General features: G+C 49.1%; 1 protein-coding gene and 1 long non-coding RNA gene across 3 annotated transcripts in view; one reads left to right on the top strand and one right to left on the bottom strand.

The window, feature by feature from the left end:
• The window catches only part of LOC135363745 (uncharacterized), a 65,137-nt gene that overhangs the window by 17,122 nt on the left and 23,240 nt on the right, over nucleotides 1-24,775 (top strand). The window contains exons 2-3 of the long non-coding RNA XR_010409801.1: nucleotides 20,030-20,212; nucleotides 23,212-23,262. This is a non-coding gene — a long non-coding RNA (uncharacterized LOC135363745). The remainder of the gene's footprint in view (nucleotides 1-20,029; nucleotides 20,213-23,211; nucleotides 23,263-24,775) is intronic.
• LOC123839221 (protocadherin-8) lies at nucleotides 13,678-18,910 on the bottom strand. 2 transcript variants are annotated; one of them, XM_064586025.1, is made up of 3 exons: nucleotides 16,087-18,910; nucleotides 15,697-15,904; nucleotides 13,678-15,017 (listed from the first exon to the last, which is right to left on the bottom strand). In XM_064586025.1, the coding sequence occupies exons 1-3, from the start codon at nucleotides 18,715-18,717 to the stop codon at nucleotides 14,644-14,646; spliced, it is 3,213 nt and encodes a 1,070-aa protein (XP_064442095.1). In that variant the 5' UTR covers nucleotides 18,718-18,910; the 3' UTR covers nucleotides 13,678-14,643. The 2 variants fall into 2 exon arrangements, with proteins under 2 accessions (XP_064442095.1, XP_064442096.1); XM_064586026.1 differs by having other exon boundaries at nucleotides 16,378-18,910.

Genomic DNA, 24,775 nt, shown 5'->3' with positions numbered 1-24,775 from the left:
TTAGTTAAGACAGCAAAATTACAATTAGGTGCAAAAGAAGAAAACAAATAACCTAAAAAGGAGATAAAAATTAGGTCAAAACGGAAATGTATCCCCCAAAGGCTGCCTGCAACAGGCTAGTCATGCACTTGACTCTAAATCCAGGGGCGCATGGGCGGTGCAGTTGGTTAAGTGTCGGGCTCAGGGCAGGATCTCGGGGTTCTAAGATCCAGCCCGGGTTCTGAGTTCGAGCCCCGTGTTGGGCTCCGTGCTCAGCTGGGAGTCTGCTTGAGATTCTCTCTCCTTCTCTCTCTGCCCCTCCCACTTGTGCTCTCACTCTGTAAAATAAGTAAATAAATCTTAAAAAAATAAATATCTACACATCTATACACCAAAACAGAAAGGAAACCTGGTCAGACACAAAATCCATGATATGCATGAAAGAAACATGACTCAGTAGCTCGGAGAAGCTCCGTTGCTCTTGGTGCCCCTACCTGACAGGCATCGCCCGTGAAAGAGCTCCGTGTGTTTGACGGGAGTCCTCACGGTGCACAAAGTGTCCCTTAGTGCGGGGCTGGTGGCTGATGGCAACACAGCAGAACTCATCCTGAAACGAGTTCGTAATTGTGGGTGTAGGGGAGAACCGAGAATCATTCTGAATCGCCAGTGGTGGACAGAAGCTCACCAAATTGAGATGTGAAAGAATTTAACTCAAATTCTGTGACATCAGGAGCACAGCAATAATTATTGTTCTTAATCATGACCCAGAGGCACGGGAGACCCTAAAGTATTTTCTAAATCACCGAAGTGGAATGTTTTAAAAAAGGTCCAATCTGGTTTCCTATTAATTTTAACACAATTAGACACTGTCGTCTGTTCTCGCTGTTATGTCATATATTTGTTTTGTCCCTTCAGTTAGATTGTCACTTCTTCGAGGGCTGGGGTCCACGTACAGGGAAAGGGCCATTTTATTTAACAAATGCAAAATGAATCCTCTAAGATTGACTTTAGGGGCAAAATCTAGGCACGAGGACGGACAGCTGGCCTTTCCCACTCATCCTCTGAGCTGGTTGTGAATTTATATCGCTTCTACCACAGAAATGGCGGTGGTGCTGCTTTCTCCGTTAGTCCCATGCCTTTATTCTAGTCTCTTGCTATCCCGTAGCACATTTGAAACTAGTTTGGGATATTAAATAAGACCTTATAAAAGGCGGGCGCCTGGGTGGCTCAGATGGTTGAGCGTCTGCCTTCGGCTCAGGTCATGATCCCAGGGTCCTGGGATCGAGTCCCACATCGGGCTCCCTGCTCCTTGGGAGCCTGCTTCTCCCTCTGCCTCTCTCTCTCTCTGTCTCTCATGAATAAATAAATAAAATCTTAAAAAAAAAAAAAAAGACCTTATAAAAGGCTTGGGGATAACGAGAGGAAAATAATTACGGTGAGTAACCTGAAACTATAGAATCGAAGTTACAACCATTATCAAATCAGCACCAACACGTGCTGACCGTATCATATAGGGACCAAGAGCCCAGATTCTGCTCTACTATCTGTCAACTGTTTCACTTTGGTCATGTTACTTAACCTCTCTGTGCCTCATTTTCCTCATCTGTAAAAAGCTAATAATGGTACTTCTAGAGGTGGTGTAAGAGTTAAAAGAATTCTTGTAGTAACAGTGCATGAACATAATAAATATGGATAGGCTTTAATATAACTGAGTGCTTTTCTAAGCCAGGCATTATATATATATATATATATTTATACACTCAATCTTCATGTAATGTTCTACTTTAGTGGTTCTTAATTTTTGTATCTCTCTTAAGAATTATTGAGAACTGGGCGCCTGGGTGGCTCAGTTGGTTAAGCAACTGCCTTCGGCTCAGGTCATGATCCTGGAGTCCCGGGATTGAGTCCCGCATCAGGCTCCCTGCTCGGCAGGGAGTCCGCTTCTCCCTCTGACCCTCCTCCCTCATGCTCTCTCTCTATCTCATTCTCTCTCTCTCAAATAAATAAATAAAATCTTTAAAAAAAAATTATTGAGAACCCAAAATAACTTTTGTTTATCTAGGTTGTATCTCTCTATATTTACCATATGAGGAATTAAAACAGAAATTTAAATAATATAAATTAACATAAAATAATAAACCTAATATATATTAACAAAATGACAATTATGAAAAATAACTATATTTTCAAAACAATTTCTGAGAAAGGCATTATTTTACATTTTTTGCCAATTTCTTTAATGTCTGGCTTAATAGAAGAGAATTGGCATCTCATAATTGTATTCAAACTGGTGCAATATGTTGTTTTGGTTGTATATGAGGAAAATCTGGCATTACACAGATACGTAGCTGGAGAAGAAAAGAATATTTTATTAGACTTTTCTCATAATTATGGTCCTCTTTGATACTGTACCAAAACTCCACAAGTGGTAGTTTCTCTTTTTTTTTTTTTTAAAGATTTTATTTATTTTTCAACAGAGAGAGAGAGACAGCGAGAGAGGGAACACAAGCAGGGGGAGTGGGAGAGGGAGAAGCAGGCTTCCCGCCGAGCAGGGAGACTGATGCGGGACTCGATCCTGGGACCCTGGGACCATGACCTGAGCCGAAGGCAGACACTTAAGGACTGAGCCACCCAGGCGCCCCACAAGTGGTAGTTTCTTAAAGGCTAGTTGCAATGTGGAATCTGAAACCATATCAATGAATTTTTCATCCTTTGTTATGTTAAAATCCGTTCGTTTATCTGGCACTTTGAATGAATCACTTACCCACGTGTGGCTCCTTAACATTGTGCATTGATCACTCGGAAAATATTGACTTACTGAGTTCTGCAGATCATCTACATTTTGAAGCATTCATATTTGTTAATATACTTACCAATCTCATTTAAAAAGTCTTTAAGCATTGCGTAACTGTCAAGCGGGAGGTTTTCCAAAACTCTAACTTTACCTTGAGAGTTTACATTTCATTATTGAACGAGCACTATCATTGCTGTCCTCAAAGTGACAGATTTACTTTATTCATTTTCGAGATGTCTGCCAAATACCCAAGTCCGAATAACCATAGTTGTCTGCCAGTCATTCTTTCGGGTGAAAATGGTGTTCCACAAAAAAGCAGCTAGTTCAGCCTGCGACTCCGTCACACTAGTGTTTTCCTTGAGACAACCATTGTACTTCTGTTTGGTAGCAAAGTTGTTCTATGTGTACTTCCCATTTCGTCACAGAGAATTTAAAAAGACATCCTTGATGGTTGAGATTTAATAAAAGTAATAATTATTACTGCTTCATCAAGCTTATTCTTGAGGACTTTTTTTTCTCACAAGTGTGAGGAATATAATGATTGGTAGTTTGGTGCCCCTGTCTTTTTTTTTTTTTTTTTTTAAAGATTGTATTTATTTCTTTGACAGAGAAAGACACAGCGAGAGAGGGAACACAAACGGGGAGTGGGAGAGGGAGAAGCAGACTCCCTGCCGAGCAGGGAGCCTGATGCGGGACTCGATCCAGGGACTCCAGGATCATGACCTGAGCCGAAGGCAGGGCAGTCGCTTAACCAACTGAGCCACCCAGGCGCCCCTGGTGCCCGTCTTTTTTTTTTTTTTTTTTTTTAAGAATGTATCTTTTTTTTTTTTTAATATTTTATTTATTTGACAGAGACACAGCCAGAGAGGGAACACAAGCAGGGGGAGTGGGAGAGGGAGAAGCAGGCTTCCCACCCAGCAGGGAGCCCGATGTGGGGCTTGATCCCAGGACCCTGGGATCATGACCTGAGCCGAAGGCAGACGCTTAACGACTGAGCCACCCAGCCCTGTCTTGATTCATGTTAAAGCACCAGCACATTTTTTTCCACCACTGCATCATCAGAGCAAATGTCAACACAGTGAAAAAGGCAAATAACATCTTAGTGTTATTACGAAAATAGAGACTTGTGGTCTTCCGGAAGATTCTAGGTGATCCCTAGGAGTTTAATGACCATACTTTGAGAATCAAAACCTTTTTTTTTTTTTAAAGATTTTATTTATTTATTTGAGACAGAGAGAATGAGAGAGAGAGAGAGCACATGAGACGGGGGAGGGTCAGAGGGAGAAGCAGACCCCCTGCCGAGCAGGGAGCCCAATGCGGGACTTGATCCAGGGACTCCAGGATCATGATCTGAGCTGAAGGCAGTCGCTTAACCAACTGAGCCACCCAGGCGCCCGAGAATCACAACTTTTAACCCTTTAGCTCCTAAGAGTCATCTCCAGCCCATCCAGAATCCTTTATGTCCAGACCCAGTAGATTGTGAGCCAGGCCCTGCTCTGGTCTACCAGAAGGCCACAATCTGAACTCTCCTTTTGTCTCTTTCCTAGATGTTTGCTGCTTGAAAGGACAAGGTCCTTCCAAATAAAAGGGGACTATGTCTAGTCCCAAGAGCATGGCCACACTAATTTGGGTGTGAACATTGTAATGTTAATATTTATAAAGAGGTGCCTGTGTACAGTGTTGGAGGGATGGCTCATGCTCTGTTGTCAGAGCTCTCTCGGAGCCTGCACAGATCCTGGCCTAGTCCCAATCCCGTCATAATGCATAAACCCTGCTCTGTAAGGGTTGTTCTTCTTGCCCCTCTACATAATTGGCTGAGTGGTGTCGCTGACTCTGAGGTGCTCTTTGGAGGAGAGATGGGCTGCCAGAGGCATTATCCATGTATCCCAGACCCTCTTTTGTTTTTCTCTGGCCAGGGAACCTATATACTCATGTCTTTAGGCTGTGATTATGTTCACCACTCATATGTTGATATTTCTCCTGCCCAGAGCCCTGTTCAGTTGGGGATAAGAAGTGAGGGTGAGGGGCGCCTGGGTGGCTCAGTCGTTAAGCGTCTGCCTTCAGTTCAGGTCATGATCCCAGGGTCCTGGGATCGAGCCCCGCGTCGGGCTCCCTGCTCAGTGGAAAGCCTGCTTCTCCCTCTTCCACTCCCCCTGCTTGTATTTTCTCTCTTGCTGTGTCTCTCTCTGTCAAATAAATAAATAAAATCTTTAAAAAAAAAAAAAAAAGAAGTGAGGGTGAGGGGAGGGTGGCACAGTAATAATATTGTGGGTTAAAGACCTATGGAAGTCCTGGGCACGCTAAGAAATAAAGTGATCCTTCAAAGCCATTCTCTTTTGTTGTGGTTTAAAAAAAAAACAAAACCCAATAACAACAAAAACAAACACTCGTGTACCCAACTAACTGAAATTGACAACTGTTAATGTTTTGTCATGTTCATTGTAGATCTATTTAAATAAAAGAAATAAAACATTACAAATAAGATTTAAGTCCCTTAAGCCTATATCCTTTAATATTCATTGCACATTTATTTTGAAGAATGGCAGTGAGAAAAGGCAGAGGATAATCATCCTTTCTTCCTCCCAGCAGTTCAGCTTTCTCCAAATTTGCCTGCCCCATTCAGCAAATAAAAAGCAACACCATTAATGGACAGATGTTCCTTAGAGTGGTGGTCGGTGAGCAGTTGATCTCCCCCCACCTTACCTAATACCAATATGCCAATGCAGTTGGCATTGTTCTCTTTCTCAGAGGAGTTCTGGAAATAAGTGGTGTATCTAGTTAAATTTCATGGGGATTTAGATGATGCTTCTTATAAACTGGCTGTCCGTGCACTCCTTGGGTCTGTCCATTCCTCCCTATCTGGACAGAGTTATGTGAGCCCACGTGGATGACTGGGTCAAGCACACTGGTAGCTGTTTGTGTCCTAGTCAGGAGTAAGAGAGAGCACAAACAACCCAGTCTTGCTCTTTTTTCTTCCCACATCTCCACAGCTATAGTAAATCAGATTGCCTGACATTTTTTTTTTTTAGCTGCATCTGAATCTAATGCCCTCAGACTAGAAATTTCCGTTATATCACTCAGTGCATGGCAAGAGCAATGGGCTTCTCTGATTTGTGAAGCAGAAGAGCAGAAATGAATCACAGCCCCTTTGTATTCTAGAGCGTGGGTCTGGGATGAGTGAATGCAGGAGGTTGGCCAAAACACAACCCCGGTGACTTAATTCTTAAATGATTTAAAATGAACATAAGCCTGGAGACTTATGTTGAATAAATATCTCCATTTAATAAGCAGCGGAGAGAGGGGTGAGGTGGCAGGGCTAATGAAAGGACTGGGAGGATACCAGCTTCTGATAATCTTTTGCTCTCAGTTCCCCTTCCCCCTTCTGTAAGATGGGGCCACTCATCATAATCAGTGACAGAGGGCTGTCATTGTGAGCAGTATATATTAAGAATCCTCTTGAAAAATACCTTCCAACAAATCAAAGACAATTTCACAGGGACAAGAGTAGGGTTTTATGCCTTAAAAGGAGAAAATAATAGACCTAGTCTTCCAGATCAGCTAAGCATCCAACCAGGAAAGCAGGGATTATTGTGCCTCTTCCTAGAAAACTGGAAGGAATGTAGGGGCTCTTACAAGCTGAATGGAATAAAAGCTAGAGTGCTAACCTTTCCACCATTTGAGAATCAGGTAGAGCAGGACAGGACCCTAAGAATGCCTGGAGAGTAGAAGAAGGGGCATACCAGGAATTTGCATAAACTAATAACAAATAAGCTTGGGAGGAAACTTAAAGGCTATCTTATTTGACCCCCAAACCAGATCCCCTCACCCCTTATTCCATCAGCTGATTGTCTTACCTTTGCTTGAAAGTTTCCAGTGACAGGGAATTACCACCTCTTGAGGTAGCCCATCTTAGTTTTGAGTATCATGCATTATTATAGATTGTTTACCAAATCTCCCCCATGAAATGTTACTGCACTGAGTCCCCTCATCCCCTAAGTCTTCCCCTTGGGACATGTCCCAGTTGGTCCAGGTCCCTGCCAAGGTGTGCTATTCAGAGCTGTGCACAGCACTCCAGTGGAAGCCTAACCATCGATGAGCATGGAATGGCCATCAGTAGACTTTTCCAGGCCCTCTTTAACCTCTCCCGACACCTCTCACCTGAGTGCTGTGGTAGTGGAGAGGTGCGGGGAGGAGGGGGTGGAGGCAGGGAACACGATGCTGATGATGTCTTGGTAGATGGGACGGGGCCCTGCCTTTTGAGCTCCAAGCTTCACTCGCATCATCTCACTTGCTCTCTACTACGGGTTTTCTGTCTGTTCTTTATGTCTGTGACAAGCATAGAGTTAACTATTCTGGAGACACTGGTTGAAGATTATATTCTACAGCTGAAATACTCCTGGGTGAAACCTGATAGAATCACAGAATATGTCTTGGCTCTACACTGCATAATCTCCCTAGTGTAGTGTGTAGTTCTCAAAGGGTGGTCTTTGGACCAGCAGGAGTAGCATCACCTGGGAACCTGTCAGAAATGCAAATTATAGGACCTTACCCCAAATCTATTGTATCAGAAGCTTCTGGGCTGGGGGCCCTGCACTCTGTGTTTTAACAAGCCCACCGGGTGATTCTGATTTGAGAAGCACCGCTAGAGTGGATGCTCTTGGTGCCCCACCCACATGCACCCGTCCATGGAGCCTGTGCACTCCTTCCTAGCCACTGTGAGCAGCCAAAGGCTCTTGATGGCTCCCTTCTCAGGAGAGCTTTCTTCCCCTGCCCTCATGTGCTGGCTTCTCTCCCCTTCTGAGAGCATGTTTTCAATAAGTGATTTTCACAAGGATCCCCATTCAGGCTGTGCTTCTTAGGAACAATCACCCAAAGTTACATGAGGAATTGAAGGACTTAGGAAGATACTTAAGAGTTTCATATGGGTACCTGGAAAAATGTAGGTAATTTGGTAGAATGGGCTCTTTACTAGCTTTTGTATGGAGATATAGTCTGGGAGATGCCCCACCAAAGGCACAGGGAGGAACTCCAGAGACAGAATGGTGACATTGAATTTCCTTAGTGTGAGAGAATAGCTGACCTGGCTCTTAGCATTCTTGCTGCATTTCAGCATCTTCATTAGTTCATTCTCAGACCTCCTGTGAGGCTGGTGATTAAGGGCTTTTGGCTGATAAGCAGAATGAATCCCAAGGAGGTTAAGTGATGGCTGAAAGTCAGTGGCTGAACAAAATCGAGATTCCATCTCCACCCACTCACCCACTACTGCCAAAGGCCCGTTCTTCCTCAGATGATCTAGTGACATTCATTAGAAGCAAACATGCACCTCCTCAACAGCTACTTTCCTAGAACTGATAGGAAGAAAAATTAGCACGCTAGACAAAGTCTCAATAAAATCAGAGCCTAATATCCAACATTTAGCATAGAAAACAACTAGATGCTTTCATCACCTGTATGGTTTGCTGTGTTTGCCTAGAACAAAGTGTAGATTTGCCAATTATTTGTATTTGGGCCATGTTGCTTTAGATACCAAAATGGACTAGAGCACGTCAAATTTCCAGATCTATGGTGCCCACACACTTCTGGGAGTGGCTGAGTTGGGTCTCAGAGATGCTGCTTCGTTGAGACTGGAAGATGGGGAAGGCTTGATCTTCAGTAGGTAAGGTGGCTGGTGCGATTTTTGTGGCCTTCCAGCAGTCCTGCAGTCACTAGGCCAGCTGGGGCGGAGGAGAGGCTGAATCTGTTGGTCATGTCTGATTTGGAGGCATATTTAGCACAGGACCCTTGTGGGGAGGTATGTTGACTTGTAGATGCAGAGTCTCTTGGCTATGGTGTGTAACCATGACCTTTTGTGTCTGGCTCAGTAAATCATTTCATTCAGCAAGTGCTTTTTATTGAATCCTGATTATGAACCAGCCAGGGGCTAGGGATAGAGAGATGAAAGACACAGAACTTGATCTCATGGGCCTCCGGGGGGAGATAGATATTCGGAGCAGTAATTACCTTCAGTTTGGTAAGTGCTAAGGAAGCGCGCAGGAGGCGCACCCTGCCCAGTCTGGCTGGTGGCTGGGAGAGGGGGTGAAGTGATTCTTGAGCAGTCTTGAAGGGTAAGAAGAAGGGACCACAGAAGAGGAAGGTGGGGAGAGGGGGAGAGGAAATGGAACGCCAGTCCTGGCAGAAGCGCCGGGATGGAGCAGGGAAACATAAGTAGATCCTTGTGGCTCAAGTGCCAGGTGTGCATAGCAGGTGGGCTGGTGGGGAGGAAGGGCAGCAACAGGACCGAGTCTGGGGCGGGAGGGAGGGGCCAGAGCGCCAAGGGCCTGGGACACCACGGACAGCACAGCAGACTTCATCCTAAAGGTGATGGGAAGTCACGCGGGTATTAATCAGTAAAGTGAGGAGATCAGATGTTTAGAAAAGGTCTTTAAGGCAGCAGTGTGGAGGTTGGAATGGAGGGGTATGGGCAGAGCAGATCGATTTGTACTGGAACTCAGGAAAGACACAATGAGAGCTTGAGTAAGGCGGTATTTCTTGTTCTGCATCAGATAGAAGTCGATTTTAATCCCGGCCCCTCCTGATATTAGCTGTGTGACCTAAGGCAGGTCTCTCCGACTTACCTTACCTCTCCGAGTCTCACTTTCCCCATATGCAAGATGGCCTCATGAGGACTGACCTCACAAAGTTGTGAGGATTAAGTGTAAAGTGCTTGGTGCGGTGCCTAGAGCATGGTAATCACACACACAAAAATGGTATCTTTGTTCTTTTTTTTTTTTTTTTAAGATTTTATTTATTTAATTGACAGAGAGACAGCGAAAGAGGGAACACAAGCAGGGGGAGTGGGAGAGGGAGAAGCAGGCTTCCTGCCGAGCAGGGAGCCCGATGCGGGGCTCGATGCGGGGCTCGATGCGGGGCTCGATCCCATGACCCTGGGATCATGACCTGAGCTGAAGGCAGTCGCTTAACCAACTGAGCCACCCAGGCGCCCCGGTATCTTTGTTCTTGTTCTTAGGCTGCCATCCTGATCTGGACAGTCCCCCTAAAAGAAGGCACTGAAGCAAGGACTTGGGTGCAGGAAACTGATGTGGGAGGTGATCCCAGGTAGCACAGGTGGCTGAGAAAAGTGAGGCAGGGAAAGAGCAGTGCCAGCGAGGGGGGTGTCATTGGGTGGGCTGTTGCTGTCGGCAACTGGGGCTCAGATTCACGTGGGGCTCTCAGGGGAACTGTGGAGAACACAGCTCAAAACTGTCCCTCCAAGAGATTGGAAAGCTGGGGTTTAGCCACCAAATTCATGCCTAAATTGGCTGATCTTACATCCCCTGTACTTCCAGACGGCTCTGTGCACAGGCTGAATAAGCTTGTGTGGCCCCACCGCAGAGGCTTATTCTCTATTGGAGCCCTAAGCCCTCAGGAAGTCTCAAGCAGCAGAGACCGACATTTGCGGTGGAGACTATCACAATGCACCCCGAAGTGTCCTCTGAAGCTCAGGTGGACTCAGAGTGGGGACTTGGGCAGAGCATCCTATCTGCTGCAGTGGAGTGAAGGAACCTTGAAAAAGATATTTAGAAAATAGAATCAACAGATCTTGGTAAGTGGAGGAAAGTAATAGGGTGGAGTCTGAAAATGACGTGTATTTTGGGTTTGGTCTATGAACTGCAGTCCTAGTCATTGAGTTTAAAACAATTGCCAGGGGGCTAGTTTGGGGGGTGACGGTGGCAGGGAAAGGGGGATGATTTTCACTTGGACACGCTGAGTCCGAAGTGTCCATGATATAGCCAGATGTCATAGTGGGTTGGCAAATGGAATTTCCCTAATTCACATTAAACTCTGCCGGTTTCACTCTGTCATGTTGAAATTTGTTTTACAAGTTTTGTGGGAGCAAATCCTGTACTCTGATAACGAGTGAAGACTTTTTTCCCCCCGGGGAAAAGGGCACATTTCGTCTGGTGGTTTAAGTGATGGCTTTTAAAACATTCTTTCTACCTGCTGTTCACTTATTAGGTGACTTTGAACCTGTTGGTGAATTCCATTGCAGATTATTTTCCTCTGAAGAAAGGGAATAATAGATATTCTCTTGAGTTATTGCATAGCTGTTGAAAACTAGACAGCATTTTCAAAGCCCTTCTGAGTTGTTGCAAAGCACAGTGCCCCATTGAGCATTGTATTACTTTGCTTCAGTTTGCTTTTAAAACTTATAGCATTCCGGGCACCTGGGTGGCTCAGTTGGTTAAGCGACTGCCTTCAGCTCGGGTCGTGGTCCCAGGGTCCTGGGATCGAGTCCCACATCGGGCTCCCTGCTCTGCGGGAAGCCTGCTTCTCCCTCTCCCACTCCCCCTGCTTGTGTTCCCTCTCTCGCTGTGTCTCTCTCTGTCAAATAAATAAATGAAATCTTTAAAAAAAAAACAAAACCAAAAACTTACAGCATTCCAATTATCCTGTTGTTACTGAATTCGATATTAAAGTGAATATGTTTGTTTTCTAAAACGGAATTTTTAGATGATAAATCCTTGTATGTACCAAGTGAGATAAGCCAGATAGTTAGCTAATTATGGCATGGAACTCATCCTGATTATATGTATTTTTTCTCTCCACGTGCATATATATTTGTATTGGAGATGTACATCCTGTTTTCACTCTATTTCAGAATGCATTTTTCAGTAGATGTTGAAACCACTTACATTTTAATTTTCTGAAGTGGTTTCTTTGATGGATATTTTATTATAGGAAGTGTAGGACATCCAAGTCAATGGGGCCAGATATAAAATTATGAAATAGGTAAAGTCTGGCTTTAGCTCTCTCTTTCAAGGTGACCTCCCACTTCCAAGGGCTTCCCATGTCCCTGTCCTCACTGCCATGGTGCCCAAGGATTGTGGCCCTCCAACTCCAGGGGCATTTTTTGTGGTATCATCACAGATCTCTAAGGTTTGTGAACTAGCCTGCAATGTTTACTTTAGCCGTACTTGTTTGTAGAGTGTTGAGCATACACGAGATTCTGGACTACACATTGAGAGTGGGAGAAGTGAAGAAGGCAAACCAGTGGCAGCATGAGGCCAGACATCCTGAATCTGTGTCATTTTCCTTAGTGGTGGGACCACACTGATAGTTACGTAGAGATTGACTTTCTAGGAAACTAAGGAAAGAGGAAGATGGAATGTATCAAGTATTATCATGGGCTGGGCATTGTCCTAAGTACTTGGTTCATTTAATTTAATAAAGCAATATATTTTCTTAGAAATGCGTCAACATTTCTAGAGAAAAGCATAAAGCCTCTTTCATCTAGCTCCCATTTCTCTGAGAGCTCCTGCTGTTGGCCCTTAGAAGACCTCCCCCTTCCCCTTTCCCCTCTCCTCCCTCTCCCTCCCTCCCTCCCTTTTTTTTTTTTTTTAAAGATTTTTTATGTATTTATTTGACACAGAGAGACAGTGAGAGAGAGCACACAAACACGGGGAGTGGCATGCAGGCAGACGGAGAGGGAGAAGCAGGCTCCTGGCGAGCAAGGAGCCCGACGCAGGGCTTGATCCGGACCCCGGGATCACGACCTGAGCCGAAGGCAGCCGCTTAACTGACTGAGCCACCCAGGCGCCCCTCTCTCTCTCTCTTTTTTTTTGTTTAAACAAACCATTTTAAGGACTGAATTGTATGTCTGATTTTTTTTTTAAGTTCTAAGCAAAAATAAGATCTTTTCATGTCATTCTTCTAAGGGAAAAATATGACAGTGAAGTTTTGACAACTGATTTTTTGGAGTAATGAAATAGTTTGCATGGTACAAAAATAAAATAATGACATTATTTTACTTTTGAAGGACAAAGGCAGGCAAACACAGTCAGAGATTGGATGCTTTAGGCTGCAGCGAGGGGTTATTCGTTCTTCTGCTCTGCATTTGATGGGACTAGCTCAAGAATAAAGATGTAGATGTTAGAATGGGAATGCTCTCCAGAGGTCTCTCTGCTAGGGGCTGGTCATCATGGCTCTGGAGCTGTCTGGTAACCTAGCCACATCCAACATTTTCTTTTAGGACCTGAGGTCTGGGCAGTCCGAGCCTGTCAGGTGCATGCTCAGCTCAGTTGCCTGCAGAAACCGCTGAACTTTGTGCAGGCCGTGGGTGGTAAAACACTTGTGTGTGCGCCCCCTGCTGTTCAGCTTGGAGCTGCCACTGGTTTCGATTATGACTTCAACAGGCAGCTCTGAGGGCTCCTCTGTTCATTACAGTGCCTCGCACTCTATAATTAGGAATAAAGGGACACAGGCACTTCACACAAATAAAGGGCTAAACAATAATCAGGTAGTAAAAGCAATGCATTGGGACTTCGCCGCCGCTTTGTTTCTTTCAAGTTAGGAAAAAAACAACAAACAAAACTTGTTGCTTCATTTTATTTTCTTGCCTGGAATAATCTGGGTTTGAACTTTATTCTGGCCACTGATTAGCTGTGTGACTTTGGGCATTTTACCTAAACTTGCTGTGCCCTAATTTCCTTATCTGTAAATCTCATGGGCGTAGTTTGAGGATTAAATGAGATAATTCATGCACAGTGCTTTGTGAGGAGCTTGGCTCGTATTAAAGCTTGCTCAGTAAATGTTAGGACTCATTATTATCATTTTAATTTCAAATGAAGTGAATGCATAGAGTATAAGATATAGGCACAGGTCTCTTGAGTGCCTTGTCAAAAACCTTCCATAACAAACATTAAGTACACACAAGCACACGAATAGATTGGTATAATTAACCCCCCCAACATGTACCCAGGCCAGTGTTGACAAGAATCAGTATTTTATCAGTCTCGTTTCATATCGCCCCGTGTTTTCTTCTAGAATATTTTAAAGCAAATCCCAAGTACCATGTCATTTCACCCATACATTTGAGTGTGTTTTTGCTATTAACATCCTAATATGCTAAGAGCTCCTTGAGACTATGTCTTCCTAACCTCGAACCACAGCTCTTAGGGGAGTTACTGCAGTTCATAAAAACTCAACAGATGTTTAATTAGTGTATGAACAGCCCAAACAGCTTTCTCTACTTTTTGTAGATGCACCATAAATATCTGTTGAGTGAATAAATGAGGACAAGAATTTTATAGAGTGCCTGATGTAAATGGAGATGTGCATGATTTATAAAATCAAGTATTTTTAATACTCAGATGAGACTTTCCAATACTTGGAAGTTTAATATCGCTGTGAATATTAATGATGCCCAAATAATTAGCACTTGAAAGAAGGTTTAATTCTGGTACTCAGATTATTTGTGAATGTCTAACTGTAGGCAACTTCATGAAAAGCAATTAGCAGATTCTTCAAACACATGACAAATCCTTTATTACTGTGCTTATAAGTGACACGGTTCGGTTTACAGAAAACCAAATGTAATTAAATAACATTGAACTTGAAATCTACCACAGACTCAAGATATACAAGGTATACTTGGCAAGGCAAAAATTCTCAAACACTAGGTTGTTTCAGGTGAAAGATAAATTTCCATTAAGTAATTCCCACTTTTTTTTTTGTCTTACAGACAGTTCCTTTGGCAATAACTTCCACTTTAGCTTTTATTTTATAAAAATATAACAAAATTTCATTATATACAAACATTACATTACACAATGTACAGGTTAAAAACACTAAGAAAATGGCAAGCTGCAAATGAAATTAAAGTCAATAGCATGATAAGAAAAATTAAATACTGCACACATTTCATAAAAATTACATTAACTACATTTTTGTTTGCAAATACCAAACAGTACCAATGTGATTGGAAATAGCTTCCAACAGCTTCATTTTAAGGCACATCTTGCATATTTAATATATACACCACTGAAACCAGTCAATAACTTAGGGGCTTCTCGGAGTGACCTGTATAAGTTGTGAACACATGCAGCATGGGGTTACACATTTTCATTGGCTTCCTTCTTTGGGGACAGGTACCTGCCAGGGGGGGACTGGTAGAGGGGTACCCCAATCTCCTGCAAGTCTGGGAGCCTCCCTGGACGGGGAGGGGAGAGCAGGGTGACTGTCCTGTCATAGTCTCTGTGTAGCACTTTCTCATAGACGCTCTGCAGCCCCACTGTCTTGGGCAGTTGGGCCTGATAGTAATTGTCCCTGCGCAGAGGATCCCGAGGCAGGGAGGTGCTCTTACAGAAGGTAGACATCTGCGCTGGTGGGTGAGGCGGGGGATGCGTGTTGGGCCCTCCACATGACGGGCTCCAGCAGCGGTCAGAGTGGCCCAGGATCTTACACTCAGCGGTGCACGCCCACAGTCCTAACATAAAAGAGAAAGGGAGAGAGCGTGAGGATGATTACTGAGATTGCACACAACTACGCCTCCCTCTTCAGAATGTCAGGCAGGTCAGGGCGGCTGAAAAGAAAAGCGAGTATGAGAGTGAGCGCGGTGATTCAAGATTTGAAAGAAACACTGCTTCCTATAAAGCCACCTTCATCCGAAGTTGGCTCAGCTTCTTTTGCTGGAAGCAAGTTAAGGAACTGAGGAGAATTCCCCTCCTCAGGGAGCTAGCATCACCCCTGCCTCCACCTAACAGGATGGGAGTGTTCTTTTTTTTTTTTAAAAGATTTTATTTATTTATTCATGAGAGATAGAGAGAGAGAGAGGCAGAGGCAGAGGGAGAAGCAGGCTCCCCGCGGAGTGGGGAGCTCGATGCGGGACTCGATCCCAGGACCCTGGGATCATGACCTGAGCTGAAGGCAGACGCTTAACCGACTGAGCCACCCAGGCGTCCCAAGATGGGAGTGTTCTTTATTCAAGTGGTGGAGCTGCCTCGACGTGACATTTTGAAATCGGCTGTCTGAGGAAGGCAGGGATCCCAAACTCGAGGACTGAAGAAAGTGGGGAAAAGGGAGGGGGCTGGAACGGAGATTGACAGGAGGGCAGCAGGGGAGGGAGAGGAGGAACGCTGAACTTGGCGGGAAAGAAGTGTCCTCACCACTCTGCATGTGGTTGATGAGATCCTTTTTCAGAGCATCCCCGCTGATGTCAGAATCGCTGTCGTTGAAATCACTGTCCCCTTTGCCGCTGTCTTTGCCGCTGAACTTCTCCGCTTCTCGGCCAGAGATGGTGTTGAAAGAGTGTCCTTTCCAGACCGCCACAGGGGGAGTCGGCTCCTTTCCGAAGCCGGGGGAGGCACCGTAGGGCTGCAGGAAGGAATGGGGGAAGCGGGGCGGGCGGGGGAGAGGGGGTGAGGTGGGGGTTGGACAAGAAACAAAAAATAAGTGCGACAGGTTAGGCATCCAGGCACACCCAGACCCCTCCAGTCCCTTCCCCCAGCCTGTCCGCGGAGCACGGAGGGGGGCGCCCAGCCGAAGGAAGGCCTCACCTCGGCATGCGCGCCGCGGAGCCGCTGCTGCCCCTCGAAGTGACAGGAGCTTTCCCCGGTGGCGCTGCCGCCCTCCGAGCCCGGCACTTCGGCCGCGGCGACCGCGGGCGGGGGCGGGTCGGCCGCGGGGCTGCCAAAGGGCGCTTTGCCGCTGCCAGGGAAGGTGAGCACGTCGAACATGTTGGGCCTGGGCCCGGCTCCCCGGGCAGCCTCCTCCGGGGAGCCGGGAGCCGAGGCTCCGCCGCCCGCCGCCCCGGGCCGCTCTTCCCGGCGGGCCCCCCCTTTGCGCACCTCCTTCTTGCGGCGGTTGCAGGTGGTGGCGATGGCGATGATGGCGGCCAGCAGCAGCGTGCAGCTCCCGGCCAACACGATGATGACGATCAGCGGCGTGTCCCATTGTAGGGCGGGCCCCGACGCCGCGAGTCGAGAGCCGGGCGGGCGAGAGCGCTCAGGGCTCCCTGCACTGGCGGGCGCCACCAGCCCTCGCCCGCCGCCTGCTGTCACCACGAAACTGACGGTGGCAGAGGTGGAGAGCGGGGGACGGCCGCCGTCAGATATGACCAGCAGCGCCCGGAACACGCGGCCCGGCGGCTCCTGCGAGAGGTCGCCTGTGAGCACGATCTCCCCCGTGCGGCGGCCGATGGCGAAGGCTTCTCGCGGCTCCTGCTGCTGCAGCTCGAATGCCAGCTCCCCGTTGGCACCATCGTCCGCGTCCCGGGCCTGCACGCGCGCCACGGCAGTGTCCCTTGCCGTGCGTCCGGGGACCGCCACTTCCAGGGTCCCGTTGGCCGGCGCCGGGTGCACCAGGACCGGTGCGTGGTCGTTCTGGTCCAGTACCCGCACTTGCACCAGGGCGCTGCTGGAGAGCTGAGGGGAGCCACCGTCGCTCGCCTGGATGCGCACGTCGAGCTGGCGCAGCGTCTCATAGTCGAAGCTGCGCAGCGCATAGATGGCCCCGGTGGCCGGGTCCACCGACACATAGGTGGACACCGAGCCCCCGGCACGGCCTACTTCAGCCTCCAGCAGCCGGTAGGTGACCTGGCCGTTGCGGCCCAGGTCGGGGTCCCGGGCGGCCACCGTGGCCAAGTAGGCGCCGGGCGGGTTGTTCTCACGCACCGACACCTCGTAGACCGGCCGTGTGAAGACTGGCGCGTTGTCGTTCTCGTCACTCACGCGCACCGTGTAGGGCCTCACGGTGCGTAGCGGGGGCGCGCCGCGGTCCTCGGCCACCAGCGTCAGGTTGTACTCGGCGATGCGCTCGCGGTCCAGCGACGCCGCGGTCACCACCAGGTAGCTGCCCGCGTAGGCCGGCTGCAGCCGGAAGTGCTCGTGCCCGTAGAGGGCGCAGCGCACCTGCCCGTTGGCGCCCGAGTCTCTGTCCGAGGTGCTGACCAGCGCCACCAGGCTCTCGCGCGCCGCCCCCTCTGGCACCAGAGACACGGCGCCGGCCTCAGGTGTCCCGGGCCCGGTCGGCGAGGTCGCGTCCGCACCCCCGAGAGCGGCGGCGGCGGCTGCGGCGGCGAAGGGAGAGGCGGCAGGTGCGCCCGGGGCGGCCAGCGGGGTGATGGTGATGTCCGGAGCGTTGTCATTGACGTCGCGGATGCGCACGATGACCTTGCAGGTGGAGGCCCGGGGCCCTGGACCGCGGTCCTGGGCCCGCACGTCCAGCTCATAGGTGTCCTGGCGCTCGTAGTCCACCGGTCCTGCCAGGGTGAGGCGGCCCGAGCGCGGGTCCAGGCGGAAGAGGCGGCGCGCCTCGGGCGGGGTGCGGGCCCCGAAGGCGAACACCACGTCGCCGTTGGGGCCCTCGTCGGGGTCGGCCGCGTCCAGGTCGAGCAGCAGCGAGCCCACGGGAGCGTCCTCCGCCAGCTCCACTTCGGCCACGGCGCCCTGCGGGAAGGCCGGGCTGTGGTCGTTGGCGTCCAGCACTCGCACGCTGAGGGCGGCCGTGGCGGAGCGCGGCGGACGGCCGCCGTCCTGGGCCACCAGCTCCAGGCTGTAGGCGGCCTGGCTCTCGCGGTCCAGCTCCTGTAGCAGCACCAGGTCCGCGCACTGGGCGCCGTCCGCGCGCGTCTGCAGTTCCACGCGGAAGGGGCTGTGAGGCTCGGCCAGGCGCACGCTCTGCAGCCCGTTGGCCCCCACGTCCTCGTCCACAGGCACCTCCAAGGGGATGCGCGTGCCCACGGCTGCGCCCTCGGACACCTCCACGGGGATCTGGGCCCGTGGGAAGCGCGGCGCATGGTCGTTGATGTCCCTCACCTCCACCTCTACGTGCACCAGCCGGAACTGCTCCTGCGAGAAGCTGACCACGTCGAAGGCCAGCATGCACTGTGGCGCCTGGCCGCACAGCCGCTCCCGGTCCAGGCCCGCGTCCCCGACGGTCAGCTGCCCGTCGCCCTCGCGCACCCGGAGAAGCGAGCTGTTGAACTGCTTCATCAGGCGGAAGCTTGTGTCTCCAGATACTTTCATATGCAGGTCCTCAGCCAGGGTCCCGATGACCGTCCCAGGGGCATCCTCCTCGAAGGTGCTGTATCGCACTGTCTTGCTCTGGGCCACTGAGAGCACCCAACAGAGGCTGAAGAGCTGTAAAGGGAAAAGGCAGGGGCTGCCCCCGCGCCTCACTGGACTCATGCCGCCAGCCCCAAGTGCTATTCCTAGAGGCTGAACAATTCCTCTCTGGTTTGCAGGTCCGGGTGTGAGTCGCAGGCTCCTAGGAGCACGCTCTTTGCGAGCCGTGTGCAGGAGATCTGTGGGCTGCAGCTCGAGGTTCTGGTGGGCTCTGAGGACGCGTCGACCTACCCACACTATACAATCCCCCTTCCTTCTCCCGGCTGGAGCTGCGCCGCTGCGCGCCGCCTCTGCTTTTATAGCAGCCGATATGCAAATCACCAGAGCCGGGCAGCCAATGGCAGCTTCGCCCTCGCGCCGCTCCTACGCCAGCCTCTGACAATCCCTTTAATGTGGAAAGGCTTAGAGGGGAAAACAAGAAAGGAAAATTAGGGAATCTTTTCTTTGTTTCTTTAACTCCTTTCGCCTTTTTTCGTTTCCTGTCAGCGCCCTGAATACAGAGGAGTTGGCACAGGTCGCCGGGAGTAAAGGAGTGGATGGTTTTGTTAATTGTGCCTGTCCGGGGCCGGCTGCTTGAACTGAAAACAAACACGCTTGGATTTCGCCGGGTGGCTTGGGACCCACCCACCCACCCCCACCACCCACTTTCTGCGTTTTGCACCTTGGAAGCTTCCAAACCTCGTCCTTTTCCCTCCACCTACTTGTTCAGCCTTTTAAGGTCTTGCTAGTCTTCTCTCCCAGCTTCCCAAGGCACTCGGAAATAGCATCTCGATTTAGGAGCTCCAAGGACGAGTGAAAATTGATTTTATTCAAATTTGTGTACGCAACTGTGTTTTGCTCATGTGAGCCTCGGCGATCAGGGCTGCCACTTCCCTTTCAGAAAAGAGCTCTGCGATGTGTTAGTATGCATGTCACTGTCCAAATGGCTTTCTTAAGCCTTGGGCGCTAGTAGGCCAGGAAAAAAAAGTTCCAAATAGGATTTAGCATAAGCTTGAGGAGATTTGGAAAGGTTTCAAAGATCAGACTGTATCAAAGGCTTATGAAGCCCTCGTTAGCAGTGGAAATAGAATGGCGTGGCAGGCGATTCCATTGGAGGCCCCAATGTCTGTATTATTTCACTGTGACAAGCTAAGGGGAGAGAAAGTTGAACAGTTTCCACAGCGGAGTTGGGCTAACTTGAACATAATGAGCAAACGCCACATGTATCCATTATGTTCCTCTATTCATCCCCAATCACTGCCATAACTCTCCGGCTAAACGGTGATGGGCGCTGAATTCCACACAATACCCGGCTCGTATTAAAGTGCATTTAGAGAACTTTCCCTCCTGATGCCTTGTTCCGCCTATTTAGAGGATTTTCTTTCTGTTCTAATAGGGCTGCTCCGAGAAGCAACACTCATCCCATTCCAGAAGAACAAAATCACAGCATGACGTTGAAACGTGGCACGAACCTGGGGGAACTTAACCATCTGCCTGCGAACGTGTGGAGCTTCGGTATTGCCAAACTCGGGGCTGGGCGGATCCCCGGGCTAGCCAGGCTTGGCGCGGCCCCCCACAGGTATTACCCCCACCCCCAGAATCCGTGACGACCAGGGAGTTGGAGCTCCAAGCGGGAGCAAGACGAATTCTCATTGAAGAGCTTTATTGAGCAGGTTATGCAAATACACACGAAGGAAGAGAGGTAAAAACAAAAGCCACGCACTGGGAGAATTTTTTTTTTTTTAAGGCGATGGATTTGATAAGCAGACTGCATTTAGTAAACGTTTTTCTGAATCCAGATTTTAGTCCTGCTGTCAGCATCCATCTGTGTTTTCCTTTCCCTCAAACCCAAGTGAATGTGTCCTGGGGTCTTTTCGGAAGGCATGCAGGAGGTTCCCCTCACCCCCCCCCACCCCAGAGTAGGGAGACCAAATAGGGAGGTGGGGGTGCAGTTGGGGTGAGGGAGAATGAAGTAGGGGCCCTGAAATTGCCAAAGAGAAAAAAAAATGCATCCCCAGCGATTAATAAATAAAAGCTCTTCTGCGATGGGGAAGAGGGCGGGCGATGGACAGTTGGAGGGTTCCTCGGAGCGATCTTTCCTCTGGGTTCCTTTCCCCGCCTTCTCCACCTTGCTGCCCTGGTATTACTAAAAGCAGAGACGCCAGGCAACTGCAGCCGCGCAGGGACGAGGAAAGGGCGACGCCCCCTACAGGAGCCCAATTCCCAACCTTCTCTTCCACTCCCCTCCGCCCCCCGCCCAGCTACCAATTAAATAGCTTGCGCTCTCTCGGCTTCTGCCCAAGGGATATTTCCCGGGGGGTGGGGGTGGGGGTTATGCACAGCCAAAAGAACTTTCTGTTCTTCTCTCCGAGCCCCGCATCACTCCCACCCTGGCCTGGGGCCTGCTGGTGACCTTTAGTGCTCCCAGGGTCCCGCCCCCCCCCCCCCGGTCCCCCTTCCCTGGTCAACCCAGACGCGAACAGATTCAGAACTCGGCAGTCGGACAGCGGCCGCGCCTCTGCCTAGTGTAACCCCTAGAGGTCAGGTCCACCAGGTGCTGCGGCAGCAGAGCCGAGAACCTGGGGGGGGGGGGGGGGGGAGGGCAGTGGGGCCGGAGTCTCAGAGAAAAGATGTTTTCAGCTGTTCCCGTGAGTAGATAATTGGCTAGAGCACGGTCGCGAGTGGCTGGGAGCTCGACCCCACGCCTGCTCCTCCTGCGTCCCCGCGCATCTCAGTTCTGGCCTGGACCCCAGGACCCCAGCCGCTCGCTGTTTAAATTTGTTTTATCTTTGCTCTGCTGGAGAATCAAAACTATCTAATATTTTTACTCAAAGCGCTTCGTGTCATCATGCTCATTCTCAAGACTGAAATACGGGAAGGCGTGCTGGGGTGGGGGAATGGGCGAACAGCCAGAAACCAAGAGGCGGGAGGAGGGGGGCGGCTAGTAGCAGGTCCGAAGCATTCTATCCTGGGCTAGCGACTCCGCCGCTCGGAAGTGACCCCGACCGCGGCGGCGCCAGGAAGCGCGGGGCGCGGAGCCCAGGGCGGAGAGCAGCAGAGGAGAGCAGCGAACAGGGCCTTCCGAGCCGGCGGTAGAGGTGTGAAGGCACGCGAGCAGAACGAGCTCCGGGCCCCGCCGCCTGCGGCCTCCAGATTATGGAAATAGGATTTAAAATAGCGCATCAGCGCCTACAGCAACTCCCGGGGGAAGCAAAATGTCCGGGGAGGTGGGGCCGGAGCAGTGGGGAGAATGGGGGGTGGAGCTTGCCGTCCCCCAGCGCTGATCCAGCCCCACAAAAGCAGCTCAAATCGACTTGTTATCATACCAAAGGCCCAGGCTGGCTCAGAGGAGCCCCTTTCTTTAGGTTTTAGCAACTTCGCAGGCAACAGTCTCGCAATCCTGAGAACAAACACAGCCCACAATGGCCGGCGTTTTCTCGGAATGCAAATGTTGCGGGCTCCGCAAAGCTGGGTTTCTGTTGCCGAGCCTAATGCCTGCTTTGTGAAACTCGCGTGCAGACCCCGAGATTGACACGGGCGTCACGTGACGGATTAGGGCTCTAGGAAAGTTTTCAAAGCGGCGACAATGGGGGGCTCAGCCTGATCTGATATCTCCCACAGTTTAGGGGGAAAGAAAATCAGGATATATTCTCATATGTAATAGGATTAGCTTTTCCATTTCAAGTTCTATACAGCATGTAATTTATTTTTAATTAGGATTATATCTACCAGGAAAGGGAACTAGACTTGGCTGAAAAGTGTAATTCTAAGGATGGATGGGGAGAGGGGTATTTTTTAACCTTTTAACTATTTAAAAAATATATAAGACCGGGGCCCATCGTTTTTCCTTCAACAGGCTCACTCCATCCGATAAACCTTCCAGGAAAGTTTGCAGTAAGTGCTCCTCAAAGCAGAGAACGGAGGCAGCTCTTCAGAGGCAGCCAATTCATTCTTGTAACGGAAGCATATTTTGTAGAAATCTCTCAGAATTCCTAAGTCGCTGGGTTTTGCTGGGGTTTGCTCTCTAGAAATGCAACCAAGCTCTTTTCTATACTCCAAATGCTAACTTTATATTTTTTTAAAATGCACCTCCCTGCCTGTTTATTGGGCTGCTGATACTGGCATTGTGACTTTTAAACTTTAATACCCACAGAGCAACATCCTCCATAGTCCTGATTCAAACTCAGCAGTCAGACAGTGAGACAGTTTGAGGGTAAAGGTGACTGTTGTTTAAACATTGATTTTTGGATTGAGCCCAGTGCCAGATGCTCACAAACCCTAGACCATGTCCAGGTCTTGGGCCATTCATCCTTTTGTGTGTTCTGTGTGTCAGGATGCTCTGGGATACCCACTTAACTTGACAAGAAACAAAACACGGCTGTTGATTACAACATCCAACTTGAGTTCAAATCTGATACCATTGAATTGCTGTGTGGCCCGGGGCAAGTTAATTGATCTCTCTGTAAACTGGGCTAATAGTAATACCTTGTAAAGTTGACCGGAGGACTGTGTAAGATAATACAGTGTCAGGTGCTTAGGAAGCTCTGAGCACGTGTTAATTATCATTTCCTTTTAAAGCAGGAGGAAGGAACATCAGAGGCTGGATCATCTAAACCTCTTATTTTACAGGTGAGGTATTTGTTCAGAAAGACAAAAAACAAAACAAAACAAAAAACAACCCTCCTATTTCCTGTCTGCTTCTTTGCTTTAGTTACAACTATCCTTCTGATTCCTTTTTTTCTCCCACCCTTCTGGAAATAATAATATATATAGTTGTAGGTTTATAGGTCCCAAAGGAAGGAGAAAAATTTTCATGTGAGGGTTCAAGTAACTTTAAGGCTCTCATGTCATTTCAAAATCTTTTGGTACCTTACCCTCTCATTGAGATCAGATGATGGCAAAAAGGAGTTTCCAGTGGACTTTTTCACGACTCATTTCCACAAAAGCCATGTATCATGACAAATCACCTACAGAGACAAATATTCAGTGAACAGCAACCCATTATTCTGGGGGGAGAGGGCAGGAACATTCCAGAAGACTTTCATTCTTAGGATGCTCAGGAGCACCAGGTGATTTCCTGTGACTTACATGGAGCCAATGTTTGACCCAGTGCTTCCCCTTACCATTCGCCTACTAGGGCTGCCATGAACTGCCTGGTTTCCAATAGAAATCGATATTCTGGAGGCTGGAAGTCCAACCTCAAGGTGTGGACAGGGTCCTGCTGAGGGCTATGAGGGAGAATCTGTTCTATGCTTCTCTCCTAGCTTTATTAAAAAAGAAGAAGAAGAAGAAGAAGAAGAAGAAGAAGAAGAAGAAGAAGAAGAAGAAGAAGAAGAAGAAGAAGAAGAGGAAGAAAGAAAAGAAGAAGAAGAACAAAAGAAATCCTAGACTCTGTGTGCTAGCCCTGAGGCTGGAATTCTAGAAGAAGAAGGAGACCCACCATCAGGTGTGAGGATTGCTGTGATGGAGGCCTACCCGGCAGCCCATGCCAGGTGGCTGCCCACAGTTCTTAGGGGAGTGGGATACCCGAACACATGCCTCATGTCAAGAGCAGTGGTACAAGTATGCATTGCATGCCCGCGTGAACCCAGAGGAGGGGGGTGCAATTGTGCTAGGGGGCAGAGATGTGCAGGGAAAACTTCCTGCAGGAGGCAACATTTAAGCTGAGTTTTGAAGGATGAGTAGACATGAGCTAGGGGTAGAAAGAGTGAGGAAGGGGTGGAGATGAATAGGGCTTTCCCTCCTGAAGGAATAGCAAGCTCAAGGACGTGAAGATCCAAGGGCTGGGGTGTAGGTTGCCATGAGCGGCTGGGGGAGGGGCACTGGGGCAAAGAAAGTCAGAGTGAGCAGGTTGGTGCTTCATATACTGCGTTAAAGAATTCCAGTTCTACTCTTAGGCAACGGGGTTGAAGGATGTCATTCAGAAATCACAGGTTCACCAGGGTAAAGGGAGGCCAGAGGAGGGGCAGGGCAGGGAAGTGGGACAAAGCCTAAACTGGTAGACTCTGATCTGGGAGGAAGGTGAAGGGCAACTCTCTGAAGTGACTGGTGTGGGAACAGTGATTGGCTAGTTTGTGGTCTGGCAGAATCCCAAGAAACTCAGGACAGAGAGGCATGCACTGAGAGGGCACTTGCTGTCTGT

This window comes from Mirounga angustirostris, unplaced genomic scaffold, assembly GCF_029215605.1.
Source record: "Mirounga angustirostris isolate CCGP_5_RB_7025 unplaced genomic scaffold, mMirAng1.0.hap1 SCAF_3, whole genome shotgun sequence".
NCBI lineage: Eukaryota > Metazoa > Chordata > Mammalia > Carnivora > Phocidae > Mirounga > Mirounga angustirostris.
Note: the sequence above shows the minus strand (reverse complement) of the source record. Positions and strands in the feature narration are given on the sequence as shown.

Coding starts and splice junctions, on each gene's coding strand:
- LOC123839221 (XM_064586025.1), bottom strand. CDS start 18,717: ATGAGTCCAGTGAGGCGCGGGGGCAGCCCCTGCCTTTTCCCTTTACAG. Junction 15,905..16,086: donor TCCGCGGCGCGCATGCCGAG/GTGAGGCCTTCC, acceptor TCCTTCCTGCAG/CCCTACGGTGCCTCCCCCGG. Junction 15,018..15,696: donor CATCAACCACATGCAGAGTG/GTGAGGACACTT, acceptor CTTTTATGTTAG/GACTGTGGGCGTGCACCGCT.